The sequence below is a fragment of the Hylobates moloch genome, unplaced genomic scaffold (genome assembly GCF_009828535.3).
Source record: "Hylobates moloch isolate HMO894 unplaced genomic scaffold, HMol_V3 SCAFFOLD_16, whole genome shotgun sequence".
Taxonomy (NCBI): Eukaryota; Metazoa; Chordata; class Mammalia; order Primates; family Hylobatidae; genus Hylobates; species Hylobates moloch.
In genome coordinates this window covers 36,334,939-36,357,451 of record NW_026652291.1, presented here as the reverse complement: position 1 = coordinate 36,357,451, position 22,513 = coordinate 36,334,939, and the positions used below count along the sequence as shown (strand labels likewise).

Sequence of the window (22,513 nt, the reverse complement as noted above, 5' to 3'; positions counted from 1 at the left end):
TACCCAGTTCCTACTAGGCATTGTGCTAGGTGCTTTGTGTATGTTTTCACTAATCCACAGGAGAGCATTGCAAGGTAAGCCTCATCGCAACTTTGTGGATGAAGAAATTCAAGGTCAGAAGAAGGAAGTGACTTGGCCCATGTCACAAAGCAGAGAGTTTACCCTAAGTCTCTGGCTTTAAACATCACATTCTTCCTACTACCTCATGCTATCTGGGACCCCCATATTCCACCCCACCGAGGCCCTCATCTTTCTCTGACTTCCTACTTCTGCTCTTCTAAGACAACTAAGTTGTGACTCAGAGCATGAGGGGAAGAGGTTTCTTGGCACCAGGAAGGGACTCAGGGCTCAGGGAGACAGTTTAGAGCCAGAATAAGCTCATTAGGTCACGAGAAAGCAGGAATGATGGGAAGACAGTTCTTATTCTTGCCCTCTGATCCCACTGTCCCTGGCAGAGTGTGGCACCCTCACCCCCGCAATGCTTCCTCAGGGGAGTAAGTTTGAAGCAGTCTGGGAAACTGGGCAGCTGAACCCCTCCTGACCCCTAAAGTCACAGTGGGGGCTGAGAAGAAGAAGAAAGACCCTGTAACTGTGGGCTCGGCAAGGGTCCAGGGATGTGTGCTGGGCTCAGGTTTTCTCTCCACCCCAACTTTGCAACAACCTGGGCTCCTGCGCCTGCTGTTTGGGGCTAGTTGGCCTGAGGGGAAGAGGGGAAAGAGGGCGTTTGGGCAGGGGAGGATGCAAGCCTGCCAGGAGAGCCCAGAGTGTCCTCAGCATGGGCAGCAGGGAGTGAATGAAGGGAAGGAGAACTGCAGGGCTCAAGAACCTCCCTTTCCTGGACTGGCTGCTCCATTGGATGGAGCTTGCAGGACGGTGGCACACAGGTGAGGAGGCACCATTCCTGTGGGCCACAGTGTGGCCTCTATGGACTGCAGACACACACAGAGCAGTTTTGCCCTTAGTTACCCATAGATCATCTTAGAGCTTCCTGTTATTCTAAACGTTGAAGGTGGGAACCCTGGAGCTTGAGGAAAGTGGAGACCTGGCACCAGGAATTCCAGGAATCCAAGAGGCTGTCACCTGCCGTGAGGTCAGGTGCTCGTGTAAGGGCCTGGCCAAGAGATCTTCCTTCTGCCTGTCAAGGACTTGTCCCTGACCCTGTAGGCACCCATGGCTGAAGTGCAGAGTCCTTGATCCATTACTGGATTAGCAATCACAAGAGTCAATTCCAATTAGAACAGAGAGTCTAAATTATCTGATTGAACACAAGTGAGTTAATCCTCTTGAATGAAGACCTAGCTTGGCCTCTTAGACCTGCTGTCCTGGCAATTCCAGTTTATCCAGTAAGTTTGACTTCTTTTCCAAGGAGACCCTATAGGCACATTCACCTTTGGTCCTCCACCTTTTCAGGGCCCCCAGCCTTCCTCCTGGCTCCCCTTTTCCCTAGTCCACCAGCATTATAATCAGTCCAGCCAACTCTTTCCTTCCTTCCAAGTGAAATCCAAGAACTCACCTTTTCCTGAATTCTTTAAGCTACCCATATTGACCCAAGGGATGAAGCGGCAGAAACAGTGTAGTGTGTAGCAGACAGAGGGTCCACACTCCTACCCCTCAGTGATCCCTCAAGCATGTCAAGCATGTCTGCTGGTCTTAGCAGGGAGTGAGGTTGCCTACTGGACCCCAAGTCAGGAGAGGAGAGGGAGGGTCAGTAGATCAAATGTAACTGCTGACTCAGCCAGCCTCATGAGAAATATGCCACACACCCTGGTTCAGCGGGGCCCTAAGCCTGGGACATCTCAGCGGGTCTCTCCAAAGAAGGACAAGCTAGGGGAGTTACAGGATTTGGACACCGGCCTGAGCAGAAGGACAAATTCATCTTTGTGCCAACTCTCGCCCCCACAGTCAGCCAGACCTGGAATGAGATAGTCTGGGCCAGCTGTTCCACCTATTGGCGCTGACCAGCCTTCCCCACTGAGGCTAAACTTGGCAGGTTCGGCCCATAGAATTCCAACCTAGGCAGCTGCTTGAGAAACAAAGTGCTTGAGTTTGCTTTGAGCAGGGATGTTTAAAACTAGTATAAAGATAACAGGATATGAGCTATAAGCTGCTTATCACAGCTAGTTTAGGAAAAAGGCCTTACCAGGACCCCACAGGCAAGAAGGGAACAGCAATTTGAGCCAGTCTTCTTGGGCCTGTAACTGGGCACATTCCATTTAAAACTTGTCCTTTCCTCTTCTGGCCCTTGGGTGCTTACAACTTGAAAGGTCTTCTCCCATTCTAAAGCCTCTGCATACCTAAAACCTAATGATTCAGCTCCCACCCTCTGGTCCCTTTTGTCTTTTCTTCCAGTACCCCAACATGTTTATTGCTTTTCTCTAAAAGTCATCCAAAGGATTCATTTACATCTCCAGGGGGCTGAAACACCAGGACAGCATTCAGCAACCTGGGAGTGGTTAGAGTTGCTAAGCGAGGTGCAAAGACAAGTCACGTTAGTCTGAGTGATGATTTTCTAGGGGTGAGGGTGATCCAAGCACAGCTGACCCTGTTTTTTCCTTTGCCAAAGGCTCCACCCTCACCCTGCCTCCTCACAGACCGTATTCAGTTCCTTGCTACTGCTGCATGTTGTCTTCAGAGTCCCCGCTGGAGTCATGCTGGGTGAGGGTGGGGAGGTCAAGGTAAGCACTTCCCCAACCAAGAATCACATCTTAGTGAAGGAAGCAGCAAGATGTGCAAAACAGCATAGCCTCAAAGGCCAAGCCCAGCCTCTCACTGGCCTTGCCTCTCAACCTCTAAAATGAGGGAGCTGAACTGGGTGATGCAGCTAACCACTCCCTCTCCTTCAGGATAAGCTCAGAAATGCTTATTTCCGCCTGGACTCTTCTCTGCTCTCCCCGTGTCCCCACCCTTGCTCTGGCTTCTCTTCTGGCAGATGTGTCTTATTTGAAAAGCTTTTTTCCCTAAGTATAATTCCATTGCCTCTTTTCCACCAGCAATTCAAAACCTTCCTCTCTCATTCTGCTGCATCTCCAAGTGCTGCACATGTACTCCTGGGATCCAGGTTCCATCTAGATCTGTCCTGAGGGTTTAGTGGGCCAGGATTGCACTCTGACCCTCCTTCCCCTTGGCCTAGTCAGACTTCTCTGTTTTTGTTTTACGGTTTGGCTTCTTCTTGAATCAGATGTTACCGAATGCACACGTGTGCATGCACACCCACACACCAGTCCTGCATGGAAAACTCTGGTCAAAACTTTTCTTTGGCAGAGACGCAGAGCATTTCCACGGCTTGCCACTTTCCTGATTCTCTTAGCACTGGCCCAATGCCAGATAGGAAACTTTTAGCTCTGAAGGCCGGAGAGAAGTTTGCCGTCCCAGCCCCTGAGGCCTGTCATCTTCAGTACCACCATATTGAGACTATAGTTTAATAAAATCTGCCACTACTCACCCCAACCCATGCAGACTTGCAGAAAGTGGAGAGCTGGCACCAAATTCCAGGAATCAATGAGGCTGTCAGGAGGTCAGGCACTCACAGTAAGGGTTGTCATAAGCAAGGAGCTGAGAGGCCTCTGTCAGCCAGGCCTGGCTTCAGGTGGAGCCTCTAGACAGTTGGCTCCCCAAGTCGGAGGTCGTGTCCAAGGCCCCAAACTCTGCTTTAGTCAGGTCCACCATAATGGGAATAATTTACTCTTTTTTTGTTTTCAGGTTGAGACTTACTGGGGTACGGTACATTCTTTTTCGGAAGGAGAGGTTACTTTCTCAGCAGACCTCATCCGAAAAAGTCTTCTACATGGTGTGCACACTGGTATCAACAAGCAATGAAAGCAAAAAACAGAGAATGCACTAATGATAGCAAACATTTCAGCGCTTTCTAAATAACAGGCATTGTCCCAGGCTATGTATAGCTTATATATATTATATAATTAATCATTGTATATTATTCTATTATAGTTTGTATATTATATAACTATATATATATAGCATATATATACATATCTGCTCATTTGATCTCTTGACAATGTGCTGAACCCATTTTACAGAGGTAAAGCTTGAGGCTCTGAGCAGCTGTACACTTGCCAAAGATCTTGGCTCACTGGTTCTGGTGGGCACTACAGAGATGTTTTAAGAATGACAGCTCATCAGAGTGAGAGCTAGAGAGCCCTCTGATCCCCAGGAGGGACACATAGAGGAGCTGGAACAGAAGGAATTGGATTTGAGTTGAGAGGGATTTGTTTCACAGTTCCCAAGAGTCTGAGTGACTTGCCCGAGTCTCATGCAGCAACTCCACGGGAGAACATGTATAGGATCTGCTTCTCTTGCTAGTTCAATGCTATTTCCACCTAATTCACAGTTCTCTTGGGAGGAAGAGAAAGGAACAGAAGTTAGCCTTAACTATTTAAGGTGAGGTCTTGGAGAGATAAGAAAAAAAATTGACTCTGAGAAATGAAGAGAAAATAAGGTAAGAAAGTTACAAAAAAAGAAAAAAAAAAAAGAAAGAGATAGGGGTAGGACCCAAATATTGTCACTAAGCAGTCTAGGAATAGGCAAGCATGTAGATGTATGTTACCCTATGAAAGCCTATGCCAGTCACCAACAACCACACACTCACCTGTTTTAGGAGCATGTTTAAGTACATATGCTGGTGTTAGGGTTATAATACAATCCTTTTTTTAATGGCATTTATGCATTCTAGCAAAGAGGTCTGAAAAGATAATTTCTCCCAAACGAATCTGCATTTTTTTCTTCTTCTTTTTGAGACGGAGTCTCATTCTTTCACCTAGGCTGCGATCTTGGCTCACTGCAACTTCCGCCTCCCAGGTTCAAGTGATTCTTGTGCTTTAGCCTCCTGAGTAGCTGGGATTACAGGCATGCACCACCATGTCCAGCTAATTTTTGTATTTTTAGTAGAGACAAGGTTTCACCTTGTTGCCCAGGCTCGTCTCGAACTCCTGACCTCAAGTGATCCGCCCACCTCGGCCTCCTAAAGTGCTCCAAGTACAGGTGTGAGCCACTACACCTGGCCTCAATCCTGCATTTTTTTGACCTCTATTATTATACAGTCCCTGACTCACGACACAATTTTTTGACTTTATGATGGTGTGAAAGTGATATGCATTCAGTAGAAACAGTATTTCAAATTTTGAATTTTGATCTTTTCCCAGGCTAGCCACATGTGCATTAAGATACTTGCTCATAATGCTGGGCTGTGGCAGCAAGTTTCGGCTCCCAGGCAGCCACTGATCACAAGGGTAAACCACCAATACTCTGCAGTGTACTCTGTTGCCAGGGGATTTTGGCCAACTGCAGGCTAGGTATTCTCAGCACGTTTCAGGTAGGCTAGGCTATGACGTTCAGTAGGTTAGATGGCTTTTTCGTGTGTGTGTGTGTGTGTGTGTTTTTGAGACAGTCTCACTCTGTTGCCCAGGCTGGAGTGCAGTGGCACTATCTCAGCTCACTGCTACCTCTGCCTCCCAGGTTCAAGTGATTCTTGTGCCTCAGCCTCCCGAGTCGCTGGGATTACGGGCATGCATCAACACACCCAGCTAATATTTGTGTTTTTAGCAGAGACAGGGTTTTGCCATGTTGGCCAGTCTGGTTTTGAACTCCTTGCCTCAAGGGATCTGCCTGCTTTGGCCTCCCAAAATGCTGGGATTACAGGCGTGAACCAACAGTGGTTTGTTTTAAATGCATTAACATTTTTTTTTTTTAGACAGGGTCTTACTCTCTTGCCCAGGCTGGAGTGCAGTGGTGCAATCACGGCTCAATGCCACCTCTACCTTCCCAGGCTCAGGTGATCCTCCCACCTCAGCCTCTCGAGCAGCTGGGACTATTGCTGTGCACCACTTCTGGCTATTTTTTTTCTATTTTTTGAAGACATGGGATTTTGCCATATTGCCCAGGCTGGTCTCGAACTCCTGAGCTCAAGCAATCCACCTGCCTTGGCCTTCCAAAGTGCTAGGATTACAGGCATGAACTACCACGCCTGGCCTAAATGCATTTTTGACTTACAACATTTTCTTTTCTTTTTTTTTTCTGAGATGGAGTCTCTGTCTGTCGCCCAGGCTACAGCGTAGTGGCACGATCTCGGCTCACTGCAACTTCTGCCTCCCAGGCTCCAGTGATTCTCCTGCCTCAGCCTCCCGAGTAGCTGGGATTACAGGCATGCACCACCACGTCCGGCTAATTTTGTATTTTTAGTAGAGACGGGGTTTCACCATGTTGGCCAGGCTGGCCTTGAACTCCTGACCTTGTGATCTGCCTGCCTCGGCCTCCCCAAGTGCTGGGATTACAGGCGTGAGCCACCGCGCCCGGCTGACTTACAACATTTTCAATTTATGATGGGTTTATCAGACAGAAAACCCCATCCTAAGTTGAGGAGCATATGTACTGGGGGATTTTGGTTGGAGAATCTTGATGACCAAGTGTTTCAGAGGCCAGTCCCATGGCACATTGAATGCTAGTTCTGTGGATCCAGGAAGTTAATGGACCCACCTGGCACTTTATTTCTTCCCTTGCAGTCTTCCTAATCCCCTTTCACCCAGATGTCTTCCCTCCCAGCTTCCCTAGATAACAAAAACTTCCCTTATGCCTAAGGAGTCTGGGTGAGCCCCTGGATATCTTAGGGGCTTTATTGTCTTTCCTAGCTTTAGTAGGGGAACTAACAAAGGCAGATAGACTTCTAAGCTACCATTCTGTACTTGGGCTGGAATATTCCACAAACTCATGGCTTTGGGCCATAAGCCCAAAGGAGTCATTTCCCAACTTTGGTATTTCAAAACATTAGATATCCTATTTCCTTACAACGTGACTGTCTTGCAGATAAGCACTGCTAGATCCTCTGCACATTCGAGTAAATCCTGTTGTGAATTGAACAGAGTAACTCCTCTTGCTTATCCGGGCAATGTTAAGTGCAGGGCACAGGGAAGTTTAAGCTTTGCCTCTAAGCCTCCATTCTGAGAAGCATCTTACCACCACTGTTCTAACAATGAAATCCAGTTAGGATTCAGACAGGTTTTCGATCCATGTGCACTATTGCATGTGAGAAGCATCAGTGAGAAATTCAAAATTACTTTTAACTATTTGAATTCATGTAATTTAATTCCAATATGAGTGCTCAAGGACAAATGAGCACTCAGATCGGAATATCCCACCTGAGAACCACACAGTTTGTTCAAAACCACTATCCTGCTGCTGCAAGGCTGGGACTCACTGAGCCTTACTTCACCTTGGTGTTTCAATCGTGGCATGCCGTCTTGCTTAGGTCATGGGGGAAGGACAGTCTTCCTTTGGAAGCCTCTGTTTTCCTGACAAGCCTTGGTTGGCAAGAATTTTTCAGTTAACTGTAGCAGGCAGCTTTACAGGCAGGAGATATGAGTTTTGCTTTTTTTTTTTTTTTTTTTTAAGAAAAAAGTTTGCAGTGCATGCCTGAGGCAAGGCAGGAAATGCAATTTGGTATTTGGAAACATCAGAAAATATTTCTTTGGGAGCCGTTTGTAATGTCACTTCACTGCACTGTTCCCTTTGTTCCAACTAATAAAATTATCAGTTCCAGGGTCTCGCTATCTTAAGTCTCTTTAAACCTGGTAAAGGAGACCAAATAAATACCTCCTCCTACCCTGCATTTTATTGTCCAGATGTGACCTTTGTCCCAATACCTAAAAGTGACAATGACCATTGTCATGGATGTAGAACACTGCAGTTTTTCTTCTAGTTTTCAGCATAGCTTTCAATCGAGTTTCCAACTAGGCAAGAATTAGAAAAGAAACAAAGGAGAGGTGTCTAAGCAACCAAGTCTTCCCTGGAAGAGAAGAGGAAGACGTGAGAAGTGAATAATAGGTTTATTTGCATATACACAAGAGAAGAGTTAACCGTTGCTGGGTGAGAAGGAGGTAAGGCTTCAGCAGAGGAAGGCACCTTGACAGACAAACAAGAGACTCAGCTTATTAAATCAAGCATAGTCACAAACTTCACTTGCCTCAAGCCAACAACTTATTTAACTCATTTACCTGCTATCCTAGAGAATCATTAACAAAACCAGCTGGAAAATAGAAATGATTTTACATATCTGGACCTGCCACTTAAAACTTTATGTACAGGATGCAGGAAAAAAAACATAAGAGGCACTTCCAAATAGTTCTTGATCTAATCAGTGCCATCTGTCCTGCTATTAAAAATATCTATTATGGAAGAAATTGGGTATTAAATGCGCCATCAAAGTTGGGGCCTCGATTCTAAAACAGTTTAGGCAAAGGTACTCTAGAAGTGGTTCCTGCCAGGTTTCCAGACCCACAACCGTAGACACAAAATCTCTGGAGAGGGTGGAGCAGCTATAAAGCAAGCGTTTCTCACCCTGCTCATGTGTGTGTCTTATGGGGCCTATCACCTGGTGAGCTGAGCCTAGGATGCTGGGAAGCCTCTGCCAAGGATGGAAGGCATACTTGCTAAAAATGATCTTTCTTGGCTTCTCGAGTTAACCAGAATAAACTCTGACTTCTCTTTTGAGTACCCAAATGAGATTAAGGCTTTTAACATGAAAAGACCAAGTTCTGCATTTGGGAATTGTAACTACCAAGTAGTTAGTTCCCAAGGGAACTTTAACTACTTCTCTTCAGGAAGATATGTGGATTGTCCTTTGAGAAGTCAGAAGAGGCTATGTGCTTATTAAAATAAAATAAATAGAATAGAATAAAATAAAGGACTGGGTGTGCTGACTAAGAAGGGGAAGAGAAACACACACTGAGTGATCGTATTTTTTTTTGTATATAAAGGATTAAAAAATTCCAATTTAATACATTTTGGAAAAGCAAATGTAAAATGACTTGGGCTTATAAAACCAGCATTTACAATTATCTGTGAATAGTCAAAGACAAATCATAGAACCAATCTGATTACAAATCCAAAGTAATTCTAATGTTGGTTACAGAATCACTTTCCCACTCCCCCAGTAAAAGTCCAGGTGTTAAGTTGTACACACCCCCATGCTACACACACTCCTTCATCTCCTTCTCAGTGTTTTCATACCCCAGCCGCATCACACACACCAGGCACATCTTCTCTTTCACAGAGCTTATCACGATGGTATCTCCTTTTGGCTTAAACCAACCACCTTGTGTTTATAAATAACCGCCCCCCCCCCCCCCCCACCCCCAGTGCCTGAATTCATCCACGTCTTCTGCCTTCATAGGCAGCCTCCCCTTGGCCCCAGTTCCAGCAGGACAGGCCTTTCTCTGAAAGGAAGGCTGGGGCAGTGAGGCCACACTCGTCAGCGTTCGGCCCTCCCTACACCAATCCCAGCTGGACTCCTAGTTGTCTAGCACCTTTGCACTCAAGAAAGTTACGTTGTTTTTCTCTCTTCCTCATTTCTTGCCAGTATTCTGCCTTTTCATAACATTTATGCCAACAAGATATCTGGTCATTCCTAGACCTTCCTGTTTTGCACAACCCTTCATAGATAACCGAGTGACTGCAACGCTGAGAATCTGTTGCTCTTTTTCTCTTCTAAACCTGTATCTGCCTCAATAAAACTGAGTCTTTTATGGGAACCAGAAGACTTAAGACTAATGGGAACCAGGAGTCATAAGCCAGAGACTCCTCCCCCACACCCTCTGACTCCTAATAGACCTATTCAATAAGAATCTGTTACCTTGAGATGCCTACTGCTCTGCAAAGTCTAGTGAGAACACCACAGCCTCTATCAACTGCAAGTCTGAGGGAAGATGCCAGTCCCACCAATTCTGACCAATGGTTCTGGGTTGAGTTAAATGAATATAGTACCACATTCTGCTCCTCACTAAGCTTTTTCATTAACACACCTATAACAACTACTTTAGTAGCCTGAGCACAAAGCTCTGGAAAGCTGTCTTTGCCCTTCTTTCACTATGCCTCGATCCATCATGGGAGCCAAGGAAGCACCTGCTGGCCTTGTGAGTGCCTCTTAGGATCTAGCACCTAACTGGTTAAAGTCTGTTATCCATGACTAGCTCTATTTTATGGCCTTCATACAGTACATGTTGCAGCATTGCTCAATTTGCAAACAGTGAAATTTATCAGGAATCTATATTCTCTTGAATCTGATCTTAAGTGCTAAACCTCTCATTAGCATTAAAAATTCTTTTTTTATAGTATGTCCACATTAAATGCTCAATAAAGAAGTGTTACTTAGAGAAAACATGGAAGATTTCTTTAAGAAAGGAACCATGCTTTCCTCTCCAGCGCAGCCAATGGACTGAAGGCCTGTTTCCATTCTCTATTCTTCCAGCATAAATCTACAACTCACTGGCAGCACAACCTGATTTAACAGGCACCCATCATCCAGACCAGAACACCTATGGCATGTAAACAGGGTGAGATGGCAAAAAGTACAAATTCATAGGTCCTTTCTGATGGAGAACTAAAAGAAAGGTCTTATGAGACAATGAGTGCACACGTGCCAGTGTGCATACACAAGAACAAGTCGAACGTCTCAACAAAGATTTACTTCCACAGAGCCTTGCACGGCACACTACGCTCATGTCTCACTAGAAAGGAGTCACTTGGGTTGTTCTTTTTTCCCTTTCTTAACACAGCACAAGCCAACGGCCAGCTAGACATTCAGACCCGTTGTTGAATGTTGGATAGAAGGGAGCAGCATCAGACACAAAATTTCAGGCCCTGGTTTCATGTGCCTTTAATACTTGTTTTTCCTTTCCTCTGTATTCACTAAACAAATTTTTTTTTGTAAGGCTACTTTTGTAGCTTTTTGTTTTCCCTTTGTATTTATCATGTTTTTAATTTCTTCTCTGAGGAGGAATTCTCTGAATCTGTATCTTCCAATTCAATTCGGTGCCTTTTGAGGCCATGAACAGCCCTGCTACTATCTGTGGCTGGGGTGTCAGTGGGGTCCTCTCTTGTTCCAGCATTGGGGGTCTCACAGGCCATTTCAGACCCACAACAATCTTTGTGTAGGAGTGTCCCTGTTAGGGACGAGTTATCACGGTCAGTGTCTGAGTGTCCTGGGGCAGAGTAGGCCACCGCCTCCAGCTCCCCCAAGTTCTGCCCGTTATTGTGAGGGTGAGAGGGACGAGGGTGTAAGCGTCCATTGTTGTGGTTGGCACAGATGGTTTCGAGGCTCCTCTCCTCACTGTCATCAGACTGGGTCCTGGGACAGTTGCCAGACCCGCTGTTGAGAGTGGAGCCAGATGCCTTGGGGACAGGAGGAGAAGGCGGCTCCTCAGCCCGACTGCTCAGGGCCTTTCCATTGAGCTTCTTGGTTTCAAAAGGGTGCTCTACAGAGCCGCTATTGCCAGTGTCCTGAGAGGTACCCTCTGGCACCTCTGCCCAAGCATGGCTGCTGTGCTCATGGCCTGGGCCATTGCTGGGAGTTCTAGGAGTCTCTTCTTTAAAAGTGTCCTTGCTGCAGCCTTCAGGTGGCAGGTCCTGGTTCCTCTGGGCCATTGCTATGTTTAGACAGGCTTCCTTACTGGAAGAAGGGGCTGGGTTGTCTTTGTGGCTGGTTCCTGCTCTCCCTTCGTCTGCCTCCCCGGTCACCAACGAGGTCTCTCCATCTTTGTTATTTGAGTAGGAGATATAAGAGTAGCGGAGCCACTTGTAAGCTTTATAAATTTTTCGCTCAACTGATTCTATGTCAGAAGTCGGTGATGTCCGGCTTGGTTGAATCTCTAGCGTGGAAGTGCTCCGCTCAGGGGACGAGGTTGGGGAGGAGGAGAGGTCATCCACTTTGATCTGGGGGTAATCATAGTTGTCTTCTCCAATGTAAGTGTTGGTGGGCTTTATCGGGACACTGGGCTTGTCTTCTCGGGTTGTCTTCTGTCGGCGCCGCATGGCATTCCGCTGCCAGGTAGAGGCTCGGCGTTCATTCAGCTCCTCCTCATCCTCGGAGCTGCTAGAGCTGCTGGAACTGCTGGATTCATCTTCGGGGCTGGGTGACCGTGGCCGGGGAAAGAGATCTGTGTCTAGTTCCACCTCACAGACATTCTCCTCAGAATCAGACTCATTGGAAAGGGCCAGGAGGCGTTTGTCTTGGTAGCGCCGCAGAGCAGACAGACGCTGCTGGCGAGAGGCTGCGTCCTCACACGTGGGTGTTGGTGGAGTTGAGGCTACTGCGTTTGTGGTGGTGACCCGCAGGGGCCCCAGGTGGAAGGCGTTGTCGGCAGACTCATCTACTGTGGGAGGCGGGGAGCGAGGCAGTGAGGCCGAAGACTCTGAGTCAGTGTAGCCTGAGCGCTCGCTGACCCCTGCGTGCAGTTGGAGGATAGTACTCTCACTGAGGTCACTGTCTGAGTCAGAACTCCAGCCCTCGATCTCTCGGCGTACCAGGGAGTCAAAGAAGGCCATCATCCGGGGGTCTTCCTGGACTGACTGGTTGGCGTAGTCATGCGACAGGCCACTCCCACTGTTCAGCACAAGGCTGATGTACTCTTCATGGGTATAGAGGCAGCGGGAATCGTCCTCAATCCGACCATCGAGGTCTCCAGTACATCCTGGCTGCTTGTATGGGCTCCAGATCTGAACAGAAAATGAAAAACAAAAGCAACAAGGAGTAACTGGAAAGTATTCTTTCACTGGTGGTGATAAAGAACACCAAGGCAGAACTTCCCCAGACCCTCCCTGTAATTTAACTAGGACTTGCTAACCAACTTAAAAATAAGTTCTTTACCAGACTGGATCATGTGGGCTGTGTATGAAAACTGAGGCTTTTAGAATCAGATGTGGGGAAATGCATGGTCTAGAACACAGTCTTATTAGCCTAGTGTCAAGACACCTACCTAAATCCTGTCTCTAGCCCCAGGGTAATCACATACTTTCTCCACCAGAATCTTCCTCCCTTTTAGTTTCATCTATTAGTAGTTGGACATTATAATAATAATCCTGGAGGATAGAGGGTGACTTGAAGATTGCCCAAGGTGTTAAAGACTTTCAGAAGACCGAAGCTGTGCACAGAGAGGTACTACTTTTCCCAAATGAAAACAGACCCAGCACTCAGCCCTCTATGGTAGTTAATATCTGAGCCTATAGCTCCACTTCTGCCCAACTGCAACATTCCTATTTTTAACTAATGGGAATTGCTCACTGGAGCTTGATAAGAATAGCCAACTGCCTACACTGCAGTTCCCTCTTGGACATACAGGCACCAGTTACCCAGGAAACTGGGTTCTCTTAACCAGGGAGCTGCTGGCTTGCTCCCCAACAAGTCTGTTAGCTATAGGAGTAGGTAGGACACATGCCCCAAGGACAGGTAACTGCAGCCCCACTCAAAATACCCCTCTACTCCATGGTCAGGGACATGGACTCACAGCTAAAAGGCAGCAGAGCTAGGACTCAGACTCAGGTCTGCCTGAGTTAAAGGCTTAACTTTACTGTTATGCAAATTAAGTGCAAGGTAATTAAGCTGTCACTGCAAATGAGAACGATTAGCTCCACCTGACTGCCAGACTGGTTCACAGCAGCACAGAGCAACCCAGTTACATCAGCCTGTAGTCATGGCAACTCAGATGAAATCCCAGGCAATCTTCTTGCCTGACAGGCTGGTGTCTATCTTTAGATGGCATCCAACCCAGAAAACAGTGGCCCCTCAATTCCGCATCCTTCATCTAGACCAAGACTTCGTTTCCCCAAAGCTATCTAAGGACAAATGCACCTCCCTGTGGGAATTCTCCTGAGTCCCATTCCTGCCATGCTTTACTTGGCAATTCCTGAGAGGTGGTATCTCTGCAGAGGAACCCCCAGTTCCAAAGAGGCTGAAGAAACCTTCTAGATTAGCATCTCTCCACCAGTTCCCAACTCAGATTCATTCTCCTTCAACTTTGTTCCCTACCCATAACTCTAGATGTGGCTCAGATGTTCTCTCCTCTCCAGCTTCATAATCTTACCCTAGAGAGTTTCAAGGGATTGGTTTTCACTTTGGAGTGCACAAGAATCACCAGAAGAGCAATTATAATGTTGATTCCTCAGTCCCACTCTTAGAGGTTCTGATTCAGTAAGTCATGAATAGGTATCAGGACCATGCATTTTTAACCACTCAAGGGATGAGTAAGTAGGGAGACCAACTTTTGAGAAACACTAGACTACAGTTACCATAAAATAAGTAGAATAAAACAAAGGGTTTATCTGAAGGTTTACACACGGTCTCCAGCATGTGGCTTAAGTTATAATTACTATCTCTGCAAACAGATGTCTAAGGGAGTAAAAGAGCTTGGTGGCTTAGAAAGGAAGCTGAGGGGTCCAAAAGGGAAAGCCCTTAGGATTTTTTTTTTTTTTTTTTGCATCTTATTCGTAATTCTGAGCCAAATCTCTCACCTCTCCAGTTTAAAAGTGGTAAAATGTCATTAACCATGTTCTCTAATATGAAGATAAATCTATTTGTACTTCACAGAAACTCACAATTTGTTAACAAAAGTACAAAATAACAACAGTGAGATGCTGGCTTAACTCCTTACGAAGCCCATTTTTAAGTTCCAGTGTATTACTACCCAGCTCCTACATTTTCCCTTCAGGAATGAAAGTCATAACACTGAAAGTTAGTTTGCGTTTGAGCTCTGGAATGTATTAAGCTGAGGTAGACTGTTCATTCCTGAAGCCTGGAGTAATGGAGTGAAACGCAGGATTAAGAGGCAGGAGTCTTGAGTGTGGGTTCCCACTCACTCCCAGTTAGTGGGTGACGCACAGCTCCTTCCTCTAAACAGTAAATTAGATGGGTCTCATCCAATCCTAAGATTCATAGCAAAACAAATCTTCACTCCAGACACACAGTACAGCGCTTCAGGAGTAAGGGGAGCAGGTAGGAACCCCAGACCTGTCATTTCCTGTGGCCCTGAGCAAATGACCTCACACTTGAAAGCCTGTTTCTTATATGTGTAAATGAGAATGATACCAAAGCCCATACCCAACACCAATAAATGTGATGTTTTCTCTTTCATTTGGCAATTGAATGCCTCAACCAGAATGTTAAAACCCACCCTCAGAGAAACTTCTGAACATTATAAGTACTGACCATCCCTATTATCTTGGTCCTAATCCTTAGTATTAATATATAAATTCCAACCATTTGTGAAATTGGTAATCTCTTTACACTGGAAAGTTAACAACTCAGAAGTGAATCAATGAAAAACCAACTTCCTGTTACATGTTAAATGTGGCAGCCGGGCGTGGTGGCTCAAGCCTGTAATCCTAGCACTTTGGGAGGCCGTGGCAGGTGGATCACTTGAGGTCAGGAGTTCGAGACCAGCCTGGTCAACGTGGTAAAACCTTGTCTCTACCAAAAATACAAAAATTAGCTGGACTACAGGTGCCTGTAGTCCCAGCTACTCGGGAGGCTGAGACAGGAGAATTGCTTGAACTCGGGAGGAGAAGGTTTCAGTGAGCCGAGATCACGCCACTGCACTCCAGCTTGGGCAACAAGAGCGAAATCCTATCTCAAAAAAAAAAAAAAAAAATCTATCTATCTATATATATATGGCTAGACGTGTCTCATCATCGGGCAAAGTTCATGAGAAAGAGCCAGGCATGGTGGCTCACACCTGTAATCCCAGCACTTTGGGACGTCAAGGCAGGAAGATCGCTTGAGCCCAGGAATTTGAGACCAATCTGGACAACATGGCAAAACTCTGTCTCTACAAAATACAAAAATTGGCCAGGAGTGGTGGTGTACACCTGAAGTCCCAGCTACTTAGGAGCCTGAGGTGGGAGGATCACCTAAGCTGGGGGAGGTTGAGGCTGCAGTGAGCCATGATCGTGCCACTGTACTCCAGCCTGCTGGGTGACACAGTAAGATCCTGTCTCAAAAAAAAAAAAAAAAAAAAAAAAAAAGGAAAAGAAAGAAGTGAAGAGACAAGACGAGAGATGACACAAATATTTTCCTCTCCATGCACAGTGAAGTTTAGCTTAAGGGGCTGCTGAGAAAAAGGATGCAGTTCAATTCTTATTCAAACATCATAAAAATGGAAAGCAATTAAGTGACAAGTGTTTGAGTTACACAAGTGATCACGATACGCTTTTATTTTTGGGAAAGGGTCTCACTCTGTCACCCACACTGGAGTGCAGTGGCATGAACAAGGCTCACTGCAGCTTTCAATCCTGGGCCCAAGTGATCCTCCCACCTCAGCCTCCCGAGTAACTGGGAGCACAGGCGGGCACCACCATGCCTGGCTAATTTTTAAATTTTTCATAGAGATGGGGTTTCCCTGTGTCGTCCCTGACAACAGGGACTCTTCTCCTAGCCAGGAAGGTGGCAGTAAAGGACAAGGACAGAGAGAAGGGGGAGTAGAGAGAGAAAAGCAGGTCTCAGGCTGGACCAGAACGTGGTGGCTAATGCTCTTTGAGCCACTGATCTCAGAAATAGCAGGCAGGAAAGTGACATTTATTAAAATAGGAGTTAGGCACAGGTAATTCACAAGGCACTCCTGGGTGGTAAGTCACTGTCAGCACCCTCACTTTCCAGATGGGAGACAGAACCAAGGGTCGAGACTCAGTGGCCTTTCAGGATAATGTAAGTGCAGGGTGAGGCAGTAATTCCAATTGAGATGAGGCCAGCATGGCCATTGGTCTCATCCTTCTCCTTACCACCTCCCTTCCTGCAATGCTTAGTGCCATGCCATTCCCAGCCAGACTTTGAATGGGGATGACACTTGTGAGACAGCAAAGCTGAGGACTCCAGAGCTTTTTGCTTTCCTTCTCACTATGATCATCTGTACATACTTAATGTTTCAAAGGGCTAAATGTGCCTCCTGGTGGAAGAGGGTTCAGATCCCATGCAAACCAGGGAGCAGTGAGCTCCACAGTTCAGTCTGGATAACCTCACAGAGAAAACACTTCTTTCTCTTTTTCCTCTGAGAACTTGGCTAGTTTGCAACATACGACATTTAGGGCAAGGACTTCAGTTGACTAAACAATAAATAGGGAGACTTATCACAGAAGCATCCCAGAGTGCACACTCAAACAGGAATTCCTCTTGTAAAGGAGATGCCCAAGCAGAAAGCTGTCTGAGAAAGAGAATGACGTCAACAGGCCCGGAGAGGACACATTACAGAGTCAACCCATTAGTCATCAGACAAAGGAGAGGGGAAAGCAATGCAAGGGACTGGGCCATTTCAATGACTGCCCTACTGAAAGGATAGAATCCAGCAGCAGAATCAGGCTGCTTGCTGCCTTCCCACCAGCATGGCAAATGTGGTGGTGACTGGGAAGAACAAAGGGCAGGGCTCTATCCTAGCTTTGCCACCAATTAGCTGTGTGATCTTGGACAGTTAATTTATAATTTAAATCTCATCATCTGTAAAAAGAAAAAGTCAGTAAAAATGATTTCCTCATTCTAGCCCCACGGGGAAATGTGTGCTGCCATGAAAGTCAGCTCTGATCCACAGGACCAGCAAAGCCTAAGTCACGGAAGTTGGACTAAGGGCAAATAAAAATACTGACCTGCATGCCAATATTTCTTTTTTTTTTTTTTTTGGAGACAGAGTCTCGCTTTGTCACTCAGGCTGGAGTGCAGTGGAGCAATCTTGGCTCACTACAACCTCCGTGTCCTGGGTTCAAGCGATCCTCCTGCCTCAGCCTCCTGAGTAGCTGAGACTACAGGCACACACCACCACACTCAACTAATTTTTGTATTTTTAGTAGAGACAGGGTTTCACCCTTTGTGCCAGGCTGGTCTCGAACGCCTGACCTCAGCTGATCCACTTGCCTCGGCCTCCCAGGGTGTTGGGATTACAGGCGTGAGCCACCACACCTGGCCTCAATATTTTATTTCTGACAGCTGCCCCCTGCCATCAAGCACAACTTGATTTAGCTCTGGATAGTTTTTTTGTTTTTTTTAAGAACAGAAGAAAATAAAAATTATTAAATAAAATAATCACAAGTTAATTTTTATTTTTTTCTCTGAAAACTCTCAGGTTTTCAAAGTCATTTTAATAAAAAAATTGAGGATTTTTTTTTTTTTTAAACAGGGTCTCACTCTGTTGCCTAGGCTGGAGTGCAGTGGTGGGAACATGGTTCACTGTAGCACGACCTCCTAGGTTCAAGCAATCCCTCAGCCTCAGCCTCCCGAGTAGCTAAGACCATAGGTATACCCTAATTTTTAAATTTTTTGTCGAGACTGGGTCCCACTATGGTGCCCAGGCTGGTCTCAAACTCCTGGGCTCAAGTGATCCTTTTGCCTCAGCCTCCCAAAGTACTGGGATTACAGGTGTGAGCCATCACACCCAGCCAAAATCAAGGTATTTTAGCTTTTGGCAGGAACATCACCTATTCTTACTTAAAAGTCATTACCTCAGGGACCTCAAGAATTAATCATTTACCCTGAATTCTCATTCTCAGATGTGGAAAAAATGGTACTAGCAACTGGAATACAAGTGATGGACAGTGGGTTATCCTTCTGTGGACACAGGCCAGGCTAGGAACCACTTTTGCAGTTATAAAAACATTTCTTGGTAGAGGTGAGTTCATTCAGCCAATGTGCAAATGATGCAAGTATTTAGTATCCGTACCCAAGTAGCCTCAATTACAACCACATGCAGTAGTTTTTGTGATATATCCTGAGACAATTTAACTATGATTCTGGCAATCAGTAGTTTTATCCATGCCATATTAGGAGCGCAATTAATGCAAAGTACATGCAAAGTAACTGAGGGGATAGTGGCTCTCCTAACCTCCAGATGAGGTTTGGAAAACAGAATTCATTATACTCAAGGCCAAAGGCATTTGAAAATGTTGCAGCATACAAGGTAGTGTCTAGAAGACAACCTCTGTTTCAAAGCCTAGTGATTAGTTTAAAAAAATGTTTCCAAGCCAGGTACAGTGGTGCATGCCTGTAGTTCCAGCTACTTTGGGGGGCTCAGGCAGAAGGATCTCTTGAGCCCATAAGTTTGAGTCCAGCTTGGGCAACATAGCAACACCCTCCTGTCTCTAAGAAAAATTTTTAAATGAAAAACTAAATGGTTCTGAAAAGAGCATTTTAAATCACCTTTCTTTTTTTTTTTTAATTTATTTATTTTTATTTTTTATTTTATTTTATTTATTTATTTATTTTTTTTTTTTTTTTTTGAGACGGAGTCTCGCTCTGTCGCCCAGGCTGGAGTGCAGTGGTGCAATCTCGGCTCACTGCAAGCTCCGCCTCCCGGGCTCACGCCATTCTCCTGCCTCAGCCTCTCCGAGTAGCTGGGACTACAGGCGCCTGCCACCACGCCCGGCTAATTTTTTTGTATTTTTAGTAGAGACGGGGTTTCACCATGGTCTCGATCTCCTGACCTCGTGATCCGCCCGCCTCGGCCTCCCAAAGTGCTGGGATTACAAGCGTGAGCCACGGCGCCCGGCCTTTTATTTTATTTTTTAAGATGATGTCTTGCTATGTTCCCCAGGCTGGCCTCAAACTCTTAGGCTGAAGTGATCCTCCTGCCTCAGCCTCCCAAGTAGCTGGGACTACAGGTACTGTCACTATGCCTGGCATCACTTTTTAATATCAGCTTTCTAATATTTTGTAGTATGTTAAAATCTGAGAATTCTGATAGACCTTTAGTATGTTTAAATATGAGGTCCTACATATATTGTTCTAGTTTCTTCTAATTATAAATTGTGAGAATTTCTCTAAAAGGACAGAAGGGGAAGGTGCCTCACCTTGATAATCTTTTCTACACCAGAAGAGCAGATCATGTAGGTGTGGGGATTAAATCGGACTTGGTTAACAATAGATCGATGTCCTTTCAGCACCATGAAGGCTCCGTTGACCACCCTACCAATGCCACCTGGGAAAACAGAAGGAAACAAAAATCAGATGATGAAATGAATGAAAGTAAATAGGTTCCAGTAATGGCAGATAAACAGCTCTGAATGGGAGCAAAGATTTTTGGATTATACCACCAGCAGAATGCTTAATCTTACAGATAAGTTGCTATGGAAAGACAGAAGATGAAACACCTCTCAGCATATGTGCTCTTATGAACAGCCTTTATTTAGCCTTTAAGCATTGCCCACACTCACCCACTGCAATTCCATTGTCAATGAAACCAAAGCCACTTAAAACATTTCTCAAATTTTTGATCCCCAAGATAGAATCCAAGTGTTACCTTAGAAAAGGCTAACCATGAGCAAAATGAGACTGAACTGCTTGGGAATAGTTAGGCAGCTGAACCAAGGACATGCAGAACCAGAAGCATATAATGACTTAAATGTACAAAAAACATCCTAATCCGTTTGCCCTCAGTTTCTATGATGAAGACAGCAAACAAAACAAAACACAAAACACCATAAAAACCAAAACCACTGGGGGAAATAATAGAGAGAATACTTTTTCCCCCAATAGCAGGGAGAACTAAGGATATAGAAAGAATGAAAAATTTGGATCACTTTCATAATAAGCAGGGTCCAAGTACTGAAAATAAGAATTAGAGAGTGGGCCTTAAAGATACCATGTATAGATTAAAGTCAAGAGGATATCGATAGAAAGATGTATTTTAAGGACCATCCTGTAGGCTTCCTTCTTCAGTGAATGAGAAAGGTGCCAGAGGCCTGGAACTTGTAACATAAATAAACATGTTATCATTTATGAACTTGGGATAAATTCAAAGGTTCCACTGCACTGGTAATGGTATCACACCCATCCAGAACACATGCACATAAATTCTGCTCAAGTTCCTTCTGAGCCATCAGACAACTCAGTACACACAGAGAAATATGTGCCCTTGGCTAATCGGCAAAATGTGTTGCATCCAGACACAAACAAATGAGTGTTCATTTATCTACTCAAGGGACTCCCTCTTGGTCCCTACCAGGAGCATGGCGCCACTAGGCCACAAAGTATCATTAGACAGTCTCTGCTCCAAGTGCCTCCTTCCACTCCCAACTCCACCTTGTTCACTCATTCCAAATATTTCTCAATGTCTGTGTTTGGAGGGAAAATGACTACAACAATGTCCCTTCCCCAGAAATAATATGGCTGTAGGGGTATCTTCTGCTTTTGGCCCCCTAACACAACTCTTCTTTTGTCTCATGGAAGAGATACCTCCTTATTGCCATGTACATCTTTTTTATGACAGCAAAAGGTTCCAGACTGCACCCATCTGTTCACTCAGCCAGCTTTAGGCACTCAATCTATTTGGTGGGTGACAAAATTGTTCTCCATATTTGACAATAATATTTGAATTGTCCAGAATGGAAAATATATTTATCATATTCATATCTCAGCCCAATATCAAGTTTGCTAATAAACCATAAAAAAAAAGAGAGGGACTAGGACACAGGATTAGTGGATTTTTCATGGAGAAAGAGGATGAGGAAAAGTTAGGCACTGACGTAGACTGCCATGGTGGGAACCCCTAGCACTGGGTTCCTAAGGTGGGATGAAAGGGAAGCTGGGCCTAGTCAAAATGAAAATAAACTAGAGAGAATTAGGGAAGAGGGATAAATAGGAATCTAAAGAACCCAAAAATAGTTGTCTTGACAGAGAGATCCTACCATTCCCCCAAAAGTTCCTTTGGGTCTATTTCTTCTAGATAAGGTTAATTATGACAAGTAGCATTTCTGCTCATGGGTCTCCTCTGAATTTTACTTTTTTAACATCCTACTTCTACCTCTACTCCCACTGGGGTGGTAAAGCAAAGAAACTTTGATTTAAATCTAGTAACAGTCTCTTGTTTAATCCTACTGCCTCAAAAAAAGGGGAGATGTGGGGGGATTTAAGTGACTTATCCCAAGTCATAAAGCTAGAAAATGGTAGAGTCAAGATTTGAGCCAGAGTCTGGCTACAATGCCTAATGTGCTTTCCACCATATCAGCTGCCTTTGGAAGACGGAAGAGTTTAAATAGGAATGGAGTTAGAAGCTTACATTCAAAAGATTTAGATTTCTAAATCTTTCTGGCAGTTATTAGATAGGTGGTTTTCTTCTGAAGTTCTAAATTAAAAGGAGGGGCACTGTATTCAATGGTATCCTGAGCACAAGCTCTACAGCATTATCATAAGCCATTTCATCACACCACTGACACTGAGTACACAATGAGAATAGTACTGGATCTGTCTTACCTACTCTTGCATACCTAGAACCTGGGGTACAATGTCCAAAGTCCACCAGGTGCATAAATACTTGCTGAATGCATAGTGTTTGAAAAGAGCAATTTTAGAATAAGTATGTCAAAAGAAGACAGCCGGAAGGTCTCATAATATAAAGAATCAGCTATCATAGAACTAAAGTGCATCAACCAAACCAATCTTTCTGACTTGGAACACAAAGTAACTATCAGATCTAAAGACTAATTGAAGGCTATCAATGCCTGAAAATTCAGACCATGGAAAAACTGTTTCTCTTACACTTTCATGCAATATGACCTCTTTTTTTTTTTTTTTTTTGAGACGGAGTCTTGCTCTGTTGCCCAGGCTGGAGTGCAGTGGCTCGATCTCAGCTCACTGCAACCTCCACCTCCCAGGTTCAAGCAATTCTCTGCCTCAGCCTCCTGAGTAGCTGAGATTACAGGCATCCACCACCACGCCCAGCTAATTTTTGTATTATCAGTAGAGACAGGGTTTCACCATCTTAGC

General features: G+C 45.1%; 1 protein-coding gene across 5 annotated transcripts in view; it reads right to left on the bottom strand.

Moving 5' to 3' along the window:
* Positions 1–7,813: 7,813 nt before the first annotated feature.
* DCAF5 (DDB1 and CUL4 associated factor 5) overlaps positions 7,814–22,513 on the bottom strand; it is a 108,198-nt gene continuing 93,498 nt past the window's right edge. For all 5 annotated transcript variants that reach the window (XM_058429421.1, XM_032179332.2, XM_032179334.2 and 2 more), the window contains 2 exons: positions 19,600–19,727; positions 7,814–12,498 (listed from right to left, as the gene is read on the bottom strand). In XM_058429421.1, the coding sequence (XP_058285404.1) occupies positions 10,753–12,498; positions 19,600–19,727 (1,874 nt within the window). In that variant the 3' untranslated portion in view covers positions 7,814–10,752. The remainder of the gene's footprint in view (positions 12,499–19,599; positions 19,728–22,513) is intronic.